Raw genomic sequence first — 17,399 nt, 5'->3', positions numbered from 1 at the left:
AATCCAAATAGCTGTGAGCTACATAGGACATGACATGAGGAATGTCTGTAGTTAGAAGAATCTCCTATGCCTGTGACTTCCATTTTCTGCCTATTAACTTCAGAAGACTAATCTATTTTGGTTATACTTGATCCAGGACAGTGGTGTTTGGCACATAACAAAAATTATGTGCATTATGAAATTACCTCTTTAAGCATATTATAAAGTTTAAAATACCCCTACTCTTGTCATTGCTGCTATCAGCAGTTAAAAACTTTGTTCCACACCGGAGTGTTGTTTATTTAGTTCAGAAATATAAATGTGTTAAAATAAGTTAATTAAATAATTGGGTTTTTTCACAGGCAGTAGGAAGTCCAAGGAAATTTCAGAAAGACCCTAGAAAAGCAGGAAAGAAGGACCCAGACTCTGAATATTTGCCATCAAATACCTCTGATGATGATGATGACCCTTACTATTATTATTACAAAGCCAAGAAAAATCGTACTAAATGGAGGAGGAAGCCTATGCCACCCACGAGAAAAGGAAAAAGTCAGCCTGACCTCAATGCTGACATACTAGGTCACTGTGCAGCCACAAGTGACTGTGCGATTGCTGATGTTACCATGTCTGAAAGTACATGTGTCCCTGAAGTCAAGCACGAGCAAGAAGCTGAGGACCATGGTGAATCTCTAAGCCATGCTGGGAATGAGAGCCCCCATTCTAATGTCATGAGTCCCTATGACAATGCTGATTATCGCTTTGAATGCATATGTGGTGAATTTGACCAAATAGACCGCAAGCCTCGTGTTCAATGCCTGAACTGCCACCTGTGGCAACATGCAAAGTGTGTGAACTATGAAGAGGAGAACCTGAAAATTAAGCCTTTTTACTGCCCCCACTGCCTTGTTGCAATGGAGCCTGTGTCGACCAGAGCAACTCTGATCATCTCTCCGAGCTCCATCTGTCACCAGTGGGTAGATGAGATCAACCGGCACGTGAAGTCATCGTCTCTCCGGGTCTTGGTGAGGCCTCTTGGGCCCAGGGGGATAGCAGGATGCATAGTTGTGCTTCTTCACCACAGTTTTTATAATCTTGGTTGCTTTGCCGTGTAATTGCTGAAGTTAACTTGATATGATGATAATATTAAATCACAGCTGGAAGAGGAAATTACAAGAAATAGAGCAGTGGACGGTATTTATCCCGAGCTTCCAAATTTTAGAAGTTAGAGCACTCAAATGGGAAGAGGTGAAAACCCTTTTAAAAAATTCCAACCAATTAAATGTATAAATTAATATAAACTTTTATCGTTTCGGAGAAAAATATATCCCAAAGTTGTCTTTTGAAGTCTCAGTAACCACAGTGGTAAAAATAACATCTTACTCATTCAGCCCATTTACCCGGGACCTATTATATGCCAAGAACTATGTTAAATTCTGAATGAAAATACTATCTTATAGAATTGTTATGAAGTGAAGTAATTTGATATAATTCTGGCACACAGTGGTGGACCTTTCAGATTATTATTTGTTATTCCATCTTTTTCCATGCAAATACTATTTTAGGGTTTTTTAAAATTTCAGCCACTGTCACAGCATGGCAAATGCAATAATAAGTAAAGTATCATTTTTGCCATTGAGTAGCTGTGTTTTGTCTGTGTAGGCAGGCGTTGAGTCTCTGCCTCTGTAGTTTAGAGCAGGTCAGGTGATATTCCTGTATGTGTGAAATAGAAATAAAAGCAACAACTAGCAGCATTGTTGAAAGTTAAAGATAATGCTCAACATCATTGCTGAACCACAAAAGGAATTTCATGAATAATAGTTCTTTACTGTTCTAGTTGTTGATACCATTGTGCACTAACACAGCTAATGGCCTCAGTATACTTACCCTCCTCTTCCTTTTGCCACCTGTAAGAACTCCTGAATGTTCTTCAAGGTATACCTGGCATTTTAGCTCCTTTGAATTCACTTTTCAGCCACAGGATTGGTCTTCCCACTATTCTGCCATTACATTTATTTTTTGTTATAGTTCATTTCATATATTTCATGTTATTTGTCTTCTGCACCCAAACAAACCTTTCTCTAGATAATATGAGATCTGCCTTGTGGCTTGTATGGTCCTAAGTACATGGAAGGGATTCAGTAAAGCTTATATAAGTGAATACTTCATTTGTCTTTAATGAACTCTTTTATGATAGCTGCACTGGTCTGATTATTTCCTAGGTATATCAAGGAGTAAAGAAAGATGGCTTTTTACAGCCTCACTTTTTGGCAGAGCAGGACATAGTCATCATCACCTATGACGTCCTTCGTTCAGAGCTAAACTATGTCGATATTCCACATAGCAATAGTGAGGATGGGCGCCGCCTACGGAACCAGAAGCGGTACATGGCCATCCCCAGCCCTCTGGTCGCTGTGGAGTGGTGGAGAATCTGCCTTGATGAAGCTCAGATGGTTGAATGTCCTGCAGTGAAAGTGAGAGTCTGAAAAATCCTTTGAGGGCTGGGGAAGAGAGAAGGGGCTAGCAAAACTGATTAGTTTACTAGGTAACCCACAGTATTGATATTAGTCAAAAGTTTGCTGTTAAATGCTGCATATTTCATTTTCTCTTGTGCAGTGAACTGTGCAACCCTTTGGAGTCACTTTCAAGCCCTGTGCCTCTTGCTCTGTGTGCACTGCTCATAAATTTTTGGATACCATTTTATGTATGATACAAGTCAGAGTAAACTGTATTTAGGGATTTTTCAATCATTTATGCTACCTAGAAGCTCATGTGAGCGCCAATAACTTTAAGCCAGAATTGACACTTGTAGGTTAGTCAGAGGGAGATCAGATGGTTACCAAAGACGCTGCTTTGGAGAACAGAATTTGATGTCAGCTTTTGTCATACATCTTTCTCTGGTCTTGAAACAGTCTTGAGTTGAATGTATGCATCATGTCTGTTGCTGCAGAGGTTTATGTCTAGAGCATGGAGACTTAGCAGTACTTAATGGGATTATCCCCTCTTTCCATGCTCAAACTACCCATCCTTTTCAGGGTGGAACATGCCAGTGTCCTACTCATGACCGCTCGCCCTGTCAGGAGCTGGCCCCTGACTGGTACATTCCACACTGAGTGCAGTAGCTGTTAGATAAGAGCAAGTGCGTCTCACCTGAAGTATAGCTTTTCATGGTCTGGCTTTGAGTAAATGTAGACCTGGAGTCCACATTCTTCCTCTGACTTGTTTTCCTTTTGTTTCTGCTTCGTATTTCTCTCTCTCAAGGCTGCAGAAATGGCCCTGCGTTTGAGTGGAATTAATCGGTGGTGCATCAGCGGCACTCCAGTGCAGAGAGGCCTGGAGGGTAATGTACGCTTCCACACATACTGCACTGACTGATCAGCTTGCTGTGTATGAGGAAAGAATACTGTTATCCTTCAGTTTTTTAGAGCCTTACTTAAGTGAACATACATTTCCTTGTAGTGATTTCAAGCATTTATCTTTTTCAATGGAACTTGAGTGCTTTTTCTGTTTCTCCATGTGAAAACAGATGTGTAGCAATTGTCCCCACTGCCTGGGGTGAGTAGTCATTTGACTCACCAAACAGTGTGCACACAGGGGTCTGAAGTCATCTTAGATTTCCCCCCTGACAGGTGGGAAGCAGAAGCTGAGAGGAGAAAGAGAGAGAGGAAAGAAGGGAGGAGAGAGAAATTTCAGTTGACTGTGTCTGTTAAGAGAGACCATATTTTTGTTCCATTGTCTGAATTTATAGAAGGATCATCATTTTTCCAACTCTGAAAGTTAGAAAATATTAATAGCTTTATACTGTCACACCATACATGTCAGGTCACACTGTCGCCTCACACCGTGGCAGTGTTCCCTCAACCATCCCTTTTCTTGAATGATTGTCTAGCCTATTTCACTCCACACATAAATTTTGATAGCAAAGAGAGTGCATTTTGAAAATCTTTATTCAAAATATAAATATTTATTATTGTAAATAAATGTTTTATGCAAATTTCCTGGAAAGTTATCATTAACATGTAATTACAAATTTTAGATATATTTTCAGTTTCAAAATTTACTTTTATGAAAACTGAAGTTTTATATTAACTTCAAATGGAGCAGGATAACATACTATGTGCCAAAATAACATATGAACCTCTAGTCGTATGACCTGAGCAGTTATTGTTAGAGGAAAAACATTTCCTAAGGAAAGTATGTATCACGATAGACACATCACTTATGCAAGAATTAAGTTCCCATAAACCCTATACTGAGTTTCTCTTATTGGTACTCTTGGCAGCCACATAGGCTTAGACAGTCTGTGAAGATGTGTGTTTGGCTCTTTTTTTAATTCCACAATTTGGATGTTACAGGAAGATAGTTATTTAGAGAATATCAAACTCATTAAAAGACCTGATTCAGTGGTGTCCTTTCACATTTGTTAACTGTAGAAAAATGCAGCCAGACACGTAGCTCCTGCCTATAAGCCCAGCACTCAGGAGGCTGAGGCAAGAGGATCCTTGTGAGTTTGAGAGTAGCCTGGGCTCTCAAACTACATAGCAAGACCCTGTCTTAAAAAATTAAAAAGCCAAAAAAGAAAAAAATAGATATTAGGTGTAATAGCTCATTCACCTGAAAAGTTTGCTGAAAGGCTACAGTAAAAAAGAAAAAAAAAAAAAGAACATTACTATCCATTAATTATTTTCTCATTGTAATGTTGAAAGAATATGAGCCAAATAGGTTATTTTGGTAATGATAGGATGTTGGCGTGTACGTTGAGTCCTTGTTACCATTCAATAAATCCTTGAGTAATTTAGGATCTTTTTGACTGGCTCAGGCTGCCTTAAGGGCAGGGCTGGGGATTGAACCACGGTCCCCTGCACCTGACTGGGTTTGCCAGAGCAGACACTTAAACAACTGAGCTAACCCGCAAGCCCCTATCTTTGAGTAGTTTAAAAGAAATAACTTCTGAGTTGTTTGAGCTTTTTGAGGTCCAAATGACTTTATAAAATGTTAAGTATTTAAAATGTGAAACTTGAAAAGGTAATTGCGCCCAAGAGTTTCCTCATGCGCTGAGTCACTTTACAGGCAGCTTTGCCAAGCTTTCTGGAATTTGACTTGTCTTTTCTCTTTGCTTCCATGACTCTGGCATCTTTGTATGTTCTCCCCACTGAATCTGGTATTTTCCTAGTGTGGAAACATTAGTTTGCCCATGACTTACTATGCTGCATTTAGAAATTTAAGTTTCATTTATTTTCTTTTTTCTTCAACTGGTCTCTTGATCTTGGCATTTTGTGCCTGATAATTCTTTTTGGGGGCTGGGTCATTCGTTTTGGATGGGTACTCTCCTGAGAATTACCGTGTTAAGATACTGATACTAGCTGCTGGCTACACTAGTGTAATTCTGACACCCACAGATGTCTCCAGACACTGCCAGGTGTCCCCTGAACAGCAAAATTCCACCCTCCCATTTCCACCCCATTTAAGAAACATTATGCTAGCCTGATAGAGATAAACTGTATTTGATGTATTAATTAGTAACAACCCAGAGATCTTGTTAATTTCAGGCTGGCCATGGCTTGAGCAAAGAATGAAAGTAGTGTTTTCATTCCATAATTTGCCAGACCCTTACTGGGTGTCTCATGCCAGCCTGAAATACTCTAGATTAGAAAGATACTAATTCCTGCTGCCCACCCTATCTGTCTAATATGTTGGTATGTGCAAAGTTTTTGGAATATATGAACCTGGGTTTACATCTTGACTTACTAGTTCTAAATTTATAAACAAATTGCTTAAATATTCAAATATTTGATTTTCAAATCTTTATTTTTCAAGGCAGACATTTACAAATGTGTATGTGTATATATGGCACAGTACCCAGCAGGTGTTAAGTATGTAATGAATGATAACTGCTTTCACTTTTTTTTGGTTTTTATTTTCTGCTTATACATTAATTTATTTTAGTTTCTTTGAAAGTATTGACTTTAAGTAATTTCTCTGGTGTTTATTCTTTTATTTACTCTTTGTGAAATATCACAGTGAGCAAAAGTAGACAAGGCCTCTGAATTTACTGAGCTTACAGTTTAAGTGGGAAAATATATATATAATGCTTATGAGAAATATAAAGCAGAATCTAGATGACTGCCACAAAGGAGGAAAATAGGGAATTCTAAGTAAATCAGATTTCCTAAAGCAGGCATCACATGATAGGAAGGCAGAAGGAAGTGACAGCTGAATTGAGATCCTTAGAATACACAAAGCTGGGGGAAAAACATGCATTTTAAGCAAAGTAGCTGCTGAAAGGATTTGACAGTGCTGTGGGGTCATTGTGTGGTTAGGGATAAATCCTGAGGGTACTTGACTGACCTTATCAGATACAAAAGTTACACTTCTTGTTATACAGGTCTTGCTTTATCTTGGTCTTAACCATCCAGCAGAAATTATAAAAACGAGGTATATAAAGTAAAGCCATATTAATACGCTGAGCTGTAAAAGTCAACAACTTCTGCGGCTAACCCACTACTATTGTGGACTGCTGGACTGTTGTATTGTTTTGCTGAATTCACACACCTATAGTATTTAGATGCCAGTGGAATACCCATTTCTGACAGGACTAAACAAAAAAAGGGGATACAAAGGAAGGACCATATTGTATTTGTACATACAGATTAGTTAGGATATACAGCTACTTTTGCTTAATTCAATGAGAAGAAAGATTTGTAGTAATAGTGTTTGGACAGGATATCCTGTCTGCATCTTGTACTATGTTGTACTATGGATAACTACTAAAAAGATAACAATGTACAATGGATTAATTATTCAGACTGTCCTATTAATCAGTTTTGAAACTGTCTCACTTATATTTGTTTCTCAATACAATAAAATAAAAATGTAAAAAAAAAAAAAAAGCATTGTAGGTACAGGGTGAAGAATGGCAGGAAGAGGAGCAGCATGACATGAGCATGACAGTGATTGGCTGAGAGAAGTACTCTTGGGAAGTGATACTGTTCTTTGGGTTCAGACTGCTGTATCCTAGAGCAATGATGGGGAGTCTATGTGTGCTGCACCAAAGAGCCCTCTGTTAGCAGAAGCCAAGTCGCCCCAGCCAAGCTCTGACAGAGTCAGCATGCATGTGAAAGCAAAGATCAGAATTATGCAAAAGCATGTCAAATGCAAATGCCTATCTTTCACTAAAAAGTTGTTTATATTGTTAAAAGCTCTGCTGTTGTATTTTTAATACAAAAGATGTTAATGTATGGGTTGTTTTCTCTAAAACCTCAATGCTGGCACTTTAAAATAAGTAGGTAGGTTTTGGGTAGGCACTAGGGCTCTGAAAGGCTCACAATCACTGGAATAGAAAACTATGGAGAAGGAAAATTACCAAGGCTTCTTGGTAGATCAGGAGATGCCAAGATTTCTGATTTGCTTACAAGTATTGGTAGAAACAGTATTCATCAGTGAATAACACTAGAAGAAAAGCATATTTGGCCAAAAAGATTATGAATTTGATTGTGACAGAAATATTAACACTTTTAGAACCTCAAAGAACAGGTAGCATATAGACAAATTGAGCTAAAATATAAATCACGAAAATAGGCAGTGTTCTGTCAGCTCTTTCAAAAGTTATTAACTCCCAGAAGCCAGCAGAATGATTTGATTCAGCCTAAATTTGTTGCTTATCCTCAAGTAGATGTTATAGGTAGGGTAATAGTACCTTTTGAAATGATTGTTATGCCTTTTGAAAAGAATACTGTATATTATAAAACTTTAGTAATATAGAAAAAAAAGTGTAGCCATACCTGTACATCTTCATTTCAAGACAAAACCCTAATCTATGAATTCAATTTTTATATTTGAGTTCACATGCATAGTTTTATGTGAGGATTCATGTAGCATTGTACCCTAAGTTTCCATATGTTAAAAAATTCATCAAAAAAAATTTATGGAAAATGCCTAGGATATTTCAGGGAGATAGAATATGAAATTAAGTATGCTTAAATAAGAGATATTTTAAAAGTACACATGCTATAAAACTAATAAATGGAAGATTTGCTTAATCAGAAAACTAGTTTTATTTTATGAATGTATCCTAACATTCATTTGAATCATTTTTACTCTCTTACTCTATATCCTGCAAGTGAGTCTTGTCTATTTTTTGTTATTCTTTTAGTCTTGTTCATTAGAGTAGAATTACTTGATCAGATGTTGTAGAATATTGAGTCAGAGAATATTCTTCCTATCACGTAATTAGGATTTTTTTTCCTGATCTCTTAGATCATGTGTTGATGCATGTCATTTCTACATATATCTTGTGGAACCTAACCAAGTAGTTCTTTTTGTCTCTGAAGGTAATCTCAGACTTTTGGACTAAGTAAAGACTTTGTGATAATTCTGTAGGCTTTGTGATATTTCCATACCTGGAACAAGACCTAGATCGGCCTCTAAATGTAAATTCAGTTAAAATTAAATTTCAAATTCAAGAGACTCTAAAACTACATTTTAACTTATGAGAAGTACTGAGAATTTATGAGAAGTGCTTTGTAATGTCTGAAAGAGTTCATTTAAAATAGTAGTAAAGAAATACTGAGACAGTTATTTTTAGTGTGTTTTTGGTTATTCTTATTTTCAGATCTTTTTGGGTTAGTGGTCTTCCTTGGTATCGAACCTTACTCTGTCAAACACTGGTGGGTCCGGCTCCTTTATCGTCCTTACTGCAAGAAGAATCCTCAACATCTGTACAGCTTTATTGCCAAGATACTGTGGAGGTCTGCAAAGAAAGACGTGATCGACCAAGTCAGTGATAAGTTTTCATCAATTAAGGATATTACAAGAGGGGAAAAAAATATTGGGGTGAAACCTTTGTTAACTCATTACAGATTCAGATACCCCCGCAGACTGAAGAGACGCACTGGCTGCACTTTTCTCCAGTGGAAAGGCATTTCTATCACCGGCAGCATGAGGTGTGCTGCCAGGATGCTGTGGTCAAACTCAGGAAGATTTCTGACTGGGCCCTGAAGCTCAGCAGCCTGGACCGCAGGACAGTGACCTCCATCCTGTACCCATTGCTCAGGCTCAGGCAGGCCTGCTGCCACCCGCAAGCTGTGCGTGGGGAGTTCTTGCCTCTGCAGAAAAGGTCTTACAATCTACTTCTTTCTCCTATGGTGCAGTCAGCTGTGGATAATAGTTCCATAATAGCACATAATGTTTGAGTCAGTTACCTTTTGGGCTCCCTTTTTTTTTTTTTTTTTTTTTTTTTGTAATTTAGGGAAGGGTCTACAGGGTGTTCAGGGTCTCATTACTAGATCAGACTCATAGCGATATGCCTATTCACAGCTCCCAAGAGCTGGGATTGCAAGCATACACCACCATGCCCAGTCTCAATTACTGTCCTGGTGGCAGGGCCGGCACAACAGGGGGATCGAACCCCCAGCCCAGCAGGCACTTTAATCTGCTGTGGGTTCTCAATTTGATTCAGCCAGTTTTAGTACTGTCATAGTATTTCTTTATACGCAACCACATTTATGAAAGAGAATCACATCAAAATTATTTTTATGGTTTGAATATTTTTAATTTCAGTTAGGATTTGTTGGAGATTTTTGTTGCATTTGTTTTTGTCTAAACTCCAGATATAAAGTGTTTGTTCTTTCTGTATTTCTTGGTTCCCACATTGAGGAATTTGATTATAGTCAAATATTTTCTTTATAATTGTGCTAGCTGTATGTGATTTTTCCATTCAAAAACGTGAGAGAAATTGTGTCTGCAATGTTCTCTTGTCCCAGAAATTTGTTGTCTTAGAAACTGGCCTACTTTTAGCACCTGGCAACAAGAAGAAACCCTTCAGGTCCTGTAAGAGATAAAGAAAACTAGGTTTTGTCCTTGACTTTAAGTAAATTACAGACAAGTTGGGGAAAGAGCAAAGATGACATTTATATAATACAATGCAAACATGATACATTTCAAACGCACACATAAAAATTGCTGTGAAAGTCATTTTTATTTTAATGGCTAAGTTTAGATAGCTTTATGATAGAAATGATATTAGACCTGGTCTTTGAAAGATCTTTTTTCTTTGTTCTGAGCAGATTAAGTTCCAGAGGTGAGATTCAGACCAGGTTTTACTTTTTAAACCTGTACTCTTTTAAACATAAAATTCTGGTTTTGGATTTTTGAGATAGGGCCTTGCTATGTAGCCCAGGCAGGCCTTGAACTTACTTTGTAGCCCAGGCTGGCCTTGAAGTCGTGCAAACCTCCTGCGTCAGCCTCCCCAGAGTTAGGATTACAAGAATATGCTACTATGCCCAGCCTGATTTTATGTGTTGTATTTGATGGAGATTTTTCTAGTTCCTCTCTCCCTTAACTGAAGTAATAACAAAAAACTGAAATTGAAGAATGATGGGATTAGATAGAAGAATGTATGCAAAAATGGTAATAAGTAAAAAGTAATACTGATAAAAAATAAATGGAGCCAAAGCAAAGAACACAAAGGGTGTCACACAGACTTCATCTTGTCTCGCACTCCCACCTGGGAATTTACCAATAGGGTTCTTTTTCTTCTTTAAGCAGTCCACGTTTTCTTTCAGCACCATGACGATGGAGGAGCTGCTGACATCTCTGCAGAAGAAATGCGGGACTGAATGTGAAGAAGCACATCGGCAGCTCGTCTGTGCCCTCAACGGCTTAGCAGGCATCCACATCATTAAAGGTAGAAGGTGATGGCTTTGCTAGCTGCCGTTCTCCTGAGTAAAGTTCCATTATACTCAGTCAGCCTTTTCCTGCCAGGTGTGATGGCACATGAGTGTAATCCCAGCATTTGGGAGGCAGAGGCAGGAGAATAGCCATGAGCTCAAGGCCACCCCAGGCTACAGAGAGAGTACAAAACCAGCCTGAACTGCGTAGTAAAAATTTCTTCACATACTCCTGACTAATTTAAAATAGGTTCGAGTCTATGAAGACCAATTGGGCAGGCAAGATAGCTTAGTGGACAAAGCACCTGCTTACACAAGTGCAGGGACAGAGTTCGATCCCCAGCTCCACATGCCCTTCCGGCCCTGTCCCCCAGGCACACTGAGCTGCCCACAACATCCGGGCATGGTGGCACACACCTGTAATCCCAGCACTGGGGAGGCTGAAACAGGAAGATCACTAGGAGTCTTAGGTGCATAGTGAGACCCTGTACCAAATGCATAAAAATAAATAAAAAATAAATACAAATTTTAAAAAATAAAAATCAGTTATGCAAAACTTTTTTAAAACTTTCAAAGATACATTTCTTTTTAAAAGAATTCTAAATTTAACTTCAAATTATAGAAAAGATTTGTTTGTATTATATGTAAAGATACATGTGCTATGTAATGACTATTTGTAGTCCTTGACTATAAAACACATGCTGTTGTTCCAGTTTTGAACAATATGCTCTCTACAGGTATCTTTCAGAAAATTACAGTTTTCCAATGTAAAATCCTGTACATTTTGTTTACTTACAAGTTTTAGTGCCATCAAGTGGCTAAAAATGGATGTTTCCAAACTTGGCTTAAATTTATGTAACTTACTGAATATTTATATATTTTATGTATATGTGTACTTTCCCTCAGAAAGCATGTCCTTTTTTCCATAAACAAGATTATCTTGAGTAGTTCAAATTCAGCTGCACTAGATATAAAGCAGAAATGTGAAAACAAGTGTTTTATAGAATAGTGTGAATGTATGTCATGCTGAACTGTACACTTCACACTTGGGTGAAATGAAAGATTTATCAGCTTTCAGAGAGGGAAAGAACCAACTGCTAAAATATTTACAAACAGTGTATATATAGAAAGCTTATTATAGCTATGAACACAGTCAATATATATGATATTTATAAAACTAGTTTTAAAAGAGAAAGTATATGTGATAATCTGCAGAAAAAATTATCTGTCAAAAAATATCCAATTGATACCTTTGTTAATAAAAAAAAATCCCTCCCCAAATCATCACATTAGATTTTCATTGTATTTGTAATTCAGTTTTGAATTTTCCTACAAGCAACAAATAAAGTAGATTGTATCATTCACGTGTCATCTCCCTTTTTCTTTTAGGTGTGATTAATTTTTTTTTTTATAAACAGCCAGACTGAAAACATTCTAGGCTTTAATAGGATCACTGTGCTTCTAATTAGTTTGACCTTTGCAATGTAAAGCCAACCATGGATGGTACATGAATGAGTGTAACTAGGTTTCAGTATAATGTTATTCCTGGATCCTAATCTCAATTAATTTTCCAATGTCATAAAATATTACCATATAAAAATTTTTAAAACTGCTTAAAAAATGCAAAAGCTCAGTTATTATTGAATGGTAGAGCCCTTGCTTAGCATGCGTAAACTCTGGAGTTTGATCCCAACACTGCTTAAAATTAAAAATAAAGTAAAAATGCAAAAGCCATCCTCATCCGATGGGATCTATAAAATTTCAGAGTCAGATATGATCCACAGGGCTAGGGAGATAGCTCAGCAGAATAAGTACCTGCTTAGGCAAGCATAGGGACGGGGTTCGATCCCCCTTACCACACACTGCACGGGCTCTGCCCCTACCCCAGACCCAGGCACACTGAGCCAATGATGGAGTCTGGGCGTGGTGACGCATGTAGTAATCCCTGTGGTGGGGAGGCTAAAAACTGAAGGATCATTATCAGTCTTGAGTTGTGTAGTGAGAACCTGTACAAAATGTATTTTTTAAAAAAATAGATAAGATCCATGAACCATAGTTTGCCAACCTATGCTTTAATAGATACTTTTTGAATTGCTTTATGTGATTGAGCTGCTAATTAAAGAAAAGAAAACAGCATACATTTTAGACAATTATTATTTGTGTGACCAGAAATAAAAAGATTTTAAGTTTTTAAATGTAGTTTTTATTGGCAAATTATTGTGTCCCAGTGCTTACAGCAACAGTATCTACAATGAATAACTATGGTTTTTCTAAGAATTACATATATGTTGGACATACTATCATGAATAAGTATTTCTAAATGTTATAATTATGCCAAATTTATCCCTAATTTTAAATGAGAGTGGCTTAAAATGGACATCCTTTAACTTGCAAGACGAATACTGTCTAAATTAAAAGTTAATTCAGGTTGTTTTGGGTATAATTTTTAAAACATTGGAAATGTATTTAATTATAATACTGTATATTCTGCAATTTCAGGACATTGTAAATTCTGTGCAATTACAAAAAGAAACTGTGATTAGGTTTTGTTTCTTATACTGTAATAATCATGTTAATACCAGGTCAAATTGGTTTACTTGAAAAAATAGGAATTGAAAGTATAGCTCAGTAGTAGAATGATTATGTAATATCCACAGTGTCCTGGGTTTGATGTCTAGCACCAGACCCCAAAAGTGAGCTATAATCATTAGCATACTTTTTTATAATAGATGATTTTAGATTATAGATAATGGTTGCACTGGAGTTAAATATATTAGTTTCTTCTGCTTTTAATACATTGCATTTCTTTAGGCGAGTATGCTCTGGCAGCAGAACTGTACCGAGAAGTGTTACGCTCGTCTGAGGAACACAAAGGAAAACTGAAAACTGATTCACTTCAAGTACGTGAAAACCAAAACACCCAAGGGACCCAAGTTACCTACTCTGTTTTATGTGAAATAATTTCTCTGAGTGTTTAAGAAAATAAAGATTAGTTGAGTTACAGTCACTGGAGATAAAGCTTGGGGCTCATTCCTGCATGAAGCACCCAAGATGACGTGTTGTAGTAAAGCTGGACAGCCACCACTGTTCTGTCTTTGTGGTCATAAGTCTGACAAGATAATCTCTAATCTATGTCAGAAAAATAGTTCAAATGATTTGTACTTCAAAGAAGGACTTAGGTCAGTTTTAATCATTTTCGCACCTCAACATCACCGTATTTATTCATGTAGTTTTTACGAAAAAGATGAAAGATGAATTTGATTCAGCAGTGGAACTAAGACTACAAAGAGCTATCTAGTGCTCTGATTTAATTTTTAGAGTCACTCAGGGAAATCTAGGCCATTTCCTTGTTTATACCGACACCACTTTTGTTAGTTTTGTCCAGTGGACCAAAGACCAGGTTCTCTAGATAAAGGGGAAATAAAAATCCCTTTCACTAATTTTGACAAGTTTATACTTGAGTGCTAGGTGAATTGATTTCTTTGCTATTCAAAATAAAGACCTTAAAAATAAAAAATAAAAAAATAAACATCTTGGGGTTCACCTGTCACATAGTGGATATTTGCAGGAACGAGTGGAAGTGTAGTGTGAGCAGAGGAATCAGAAGTCTCCTCTAATTCTGCATTTGTCAGAAATACAGAGTGCAGGAGGACCTTGACCTCCGCAAGCATGTTCACCTCATAGGAGGAAGAAGAAGAGCAAATATTCTGCTACTGAATAAAGGAAACAAATCGTGGGCATGTGTATAAATACAGTACACCTGAGTTCAGAATTAAACAGAAGTTAGCCCTCTTTCTGGTTTTTAGTTGCAGTAACCCCACTGACCAGCACAGCATGGGTCACTGAGCACCTTAGCTGTCTAGGCAGTGTAGCCACACTGTTGCCCTAGGATAAAATGTTTACACATTTCATGATCATAGGGTGATGGGAGGAGACCACAAGTACTCTTTTCCTCCTGCCACTATGTTCAGAAAATAATGAGTTGTCTTCTGTAAGTATACATAGGGGAGAGAGGTTTCTACCACTTTGAGTTTCTCTAATGCCATTTGCACTTTTATTTCTGATATTTCTGCTGATTATATTATCTATGAAGCCATCTTGAAAATGCCTTAAGTGTGTGGCATTTTAAGTAACTCTTTTAAAATAAACCGTAGATTTGCACTGTGAACAGTAGTGTGTAGCCAGACAGAATAGACCCATAGTGGTTTATAGTACTGGCAGCAAATTAGAGCTTGTTTTTGTTTATTTTTTGCTGTGTGTGTGTGTGTGTGTGTGTCTTTTTCAGACAAAGTCTTGCTCTGCAGTTCAGGCTGGCCTTGACCTCAGTTTTACAACCCAAACTGGTCTCAAATTCTGCCTCAGCCTCCCAAGTGATAGGATTATAGGCATGTGCCACCACGCCCAGAAACCAAATCAGCTTTCAACAGAGTTCGTTCCCGGCATCCTTTAGCCTCAATTATCCATCCCAGTAAAATGTTAATTTGACAGGGAGAAACTGCTTTCATTTTATCTTTTCTCGTACCCCTTATTCTAGAGTAAGCCTCTAGGTACTTCCAGGAGAAAAAGAATCAAGTCTGTGCAATCACTTCATGGGATTTACTTGGCTTTCTTATATTTTCCTGTATAGACAAATGCATGAACAATAGGCAAAAATACACCTATGCTACATATTCTACTGAACACAGAGCTATACTTCATAAGGCTGTATGTTTTTAACTGAACAAAATTCAGGTCATTGTAACTTAAGACCTTTGCTGTGAAACTGGCATAATGCTTCTAAAGCGGTGGTACTCAAATTGTTTTAGAGGCAAACTTTTGGTTATGATGATCTCAAGTCTTAGTGCCGTATGCCATATGAACACAAGGGTCGCTGTAGCAGCCACTGTCTGCCTATTGTTCTTACTGCTTCTTGTGTGTTTGTAGAGACTTCATGCTACCCATAACTTGATGGAATTGCTGATGGCCAAGCACCCAGGGATACCTCCTACTTTGCGAGATGGGAGACTTGAAGAAGAGGTAATTACTGCTTTTCATTCTGTCTATAAGAGATTTTTTTTTTCAAATTTTCTGCTTCAGCTAGCTGATATTTCCTAGGGTACACATATAAGTAAATATAACTATGTTTTCCTGTTGCTTTGATGTTCCACACTTCGTTATGATGATGTTGATTGGCAGAGAATGGCAATATTCTATCTGATTTGCTTCTCCCGTAATTTTCTTACAGATATGTTACATGATTACTGCTTGTAGCTGGGCCATTGTTAAATTAAAAAAGAGGGCTAACAAGATAGCTCAGCTGTCTAAGAGCCTGCCTGGCAAGTACGAGGAATCAGAGGTTTGATCCTCGGTACCGCATGCTGTGCCAGCCCCTCTCTCCCAGGCATGCCAAGCCAGCCACCAAGACCTGACCAGACATGGTGGCACAAGGCTGTAATTCTGGCGCTGGGGAGGCTGAAACAGGAGGATTACTATGAGTCTGAGCTGCACAGTGAAGCCCTGTACCAAATAAATAAGTTTTTAAAAATTATAAATAAGTAACACACTTTGCTGGTCTAATTGCCATCTACAAAAGATAGAGTTTAGTAAATAAAAACTGTTGTGCTTCATCTACCTTGCTGTGTGTTGTAGAAGGTGCAAAATAGACTCAGATTTTCAGTGGCAGTTTGCTCAAAGAACTTCCCTGCCCAGTAAATGTTGCCTCTGCTTGATAGAGTGATGCTGAATTGCCACAAATTGTTCAAGGGTCATTATACCCCCAAGGAATTTTACCATTTTTATTTAAAGATCAAAGAAGAAGAAGAATACTAAAATACAGGTGAAGTGTATTGAACCTATAATTGGAGCCTTTATTTGAAACAATATAATAAAGAAAATGAGATTTTTAAAACTGCATAGTGCTTTTACTCTACTGCTGTTTTTTAATAAGCTTTTAATTGACAAAAAGTGTATGTACTTGCAATGTATAAAATAGTGTTTTGATACACATATACATTGTAGAGTGGCTAAATCAAGCTAGTTAACCTATCCCTATTACCCCTCATACTTAATTTTTATAGTGAGAACAGTAGGTCTCCTTAATTTCTTGTTTCTGTCCACTTGAAATTATCCTGTATTCTTCACCCTAGTCTTCCATCTTCTCTGCCGTCCTGGTAACTGCTTTTCTACCCTCTACTCTCCACATCCAAGTGAAATCATGTAGCATTTTTCTTTCTGAGCTTTTCTTTTATGTCATACAGAGTTCCTCAGGTTCTTTTGTGTTGTAAGAGGTCCTCCTTTCTGAAAGCTAAATAGAATCCCATCATGGATTTGCACTATATTTTATCAGTTTATCAGCTTATGAGCACTTAGTTTGATTCCATGTTTTGGCTATTGATAATCCTGCAGGGAACATGAAAGTGCAGCTGTCTCTAACATACTGATTACATTTCTTTTGGATTTATGTTTAAAAGCCAAATAGGTAAATAATGTGGTAGTTCTGCTTTTGAATTTTTACAAACCCTTCGTCCATATTTCTGAAATGGCTGTTCTTGACTTACAGAACCACCAACAATGGGTGTGAGGCTCCCCTTTTCTCCATTTCCTCACCCGCATGTGCTATCTCGTGTTTTCCACTGTGGTATTTTAGTTCCCTTATGGTTAGTGATATTGAGCACCCTTCATGTGTCTGCTGGCCATGTAGGTGTCTTCTTTTGAGAAGTGTCTTTCCGGGTAGTTGGTTCTTTTTTAATTGGGTTGTTTTCTTGCTGTTGTTTTGAG

The 17,399-nt window shown here is 37.6% G+C and overlaps 1 protein-coding gene across 3 annotated transcripts in view; it reads left to right on the top strand.

Moving 5' to 3' along the window:
- The window catches only part of Shprh (SNF2 histone linker PHD RING helicase), a 76,090-nt gene that overhangs the window by 20,456 nt on the left and 38,235 nt on the right, over positions 1–17,399 (top strand). For all 3 annotated transcript variants that reach the window (XM_004628556.2, XM_023712208.1, XM_023712209.1), the window contains exons 9-16: positions 342–1,001; positions 2,199–2,450; positions 3,238–3,316; positions 8,588–8,751; positions 8,835–9,091; positions 10,539–10,660; positions 13,455–13,543; positions 15,567–15,659. In XM_004628556.2, the coding sequence (XP_004628613.1) occupies positions 342–1,001; positions 2,199–2,450; positions 3,238–3,316; positions 8,588–8,751; positions 8,835–9,091; positions 10,539–10,660; positions 13,455–13,543; positions 15,567–15,659 (1,716 nt within the window). The remainder of the gene's footprint in view (positions 1–341; positions 1,002–2,198; positions 2,451–3,237; positions 3,317–8,587; positions 8,752–8,834; positions 9,092–10,538; positions 10,661–13,454; positions 13,544–15,566; positions 15,660–17,399) is intronic.

Source organism: Octodon degus, unplaced genomic scaffold (assembly GCF_000260255.1).
Source record: "Octodon degus isolate 3935 unplaced genomic scaffold, OctDeg1.0 scaffold00024, whole genome shotgun sequence".
NCBI lineage: Eukaryota > Metazoa > Chordata > Mammalia > Rodentia > Octodontidae > Octodon > Octodon degus.
This window is presented reverse-complemented; position numbering and strand designations above follow the sequence as displayed.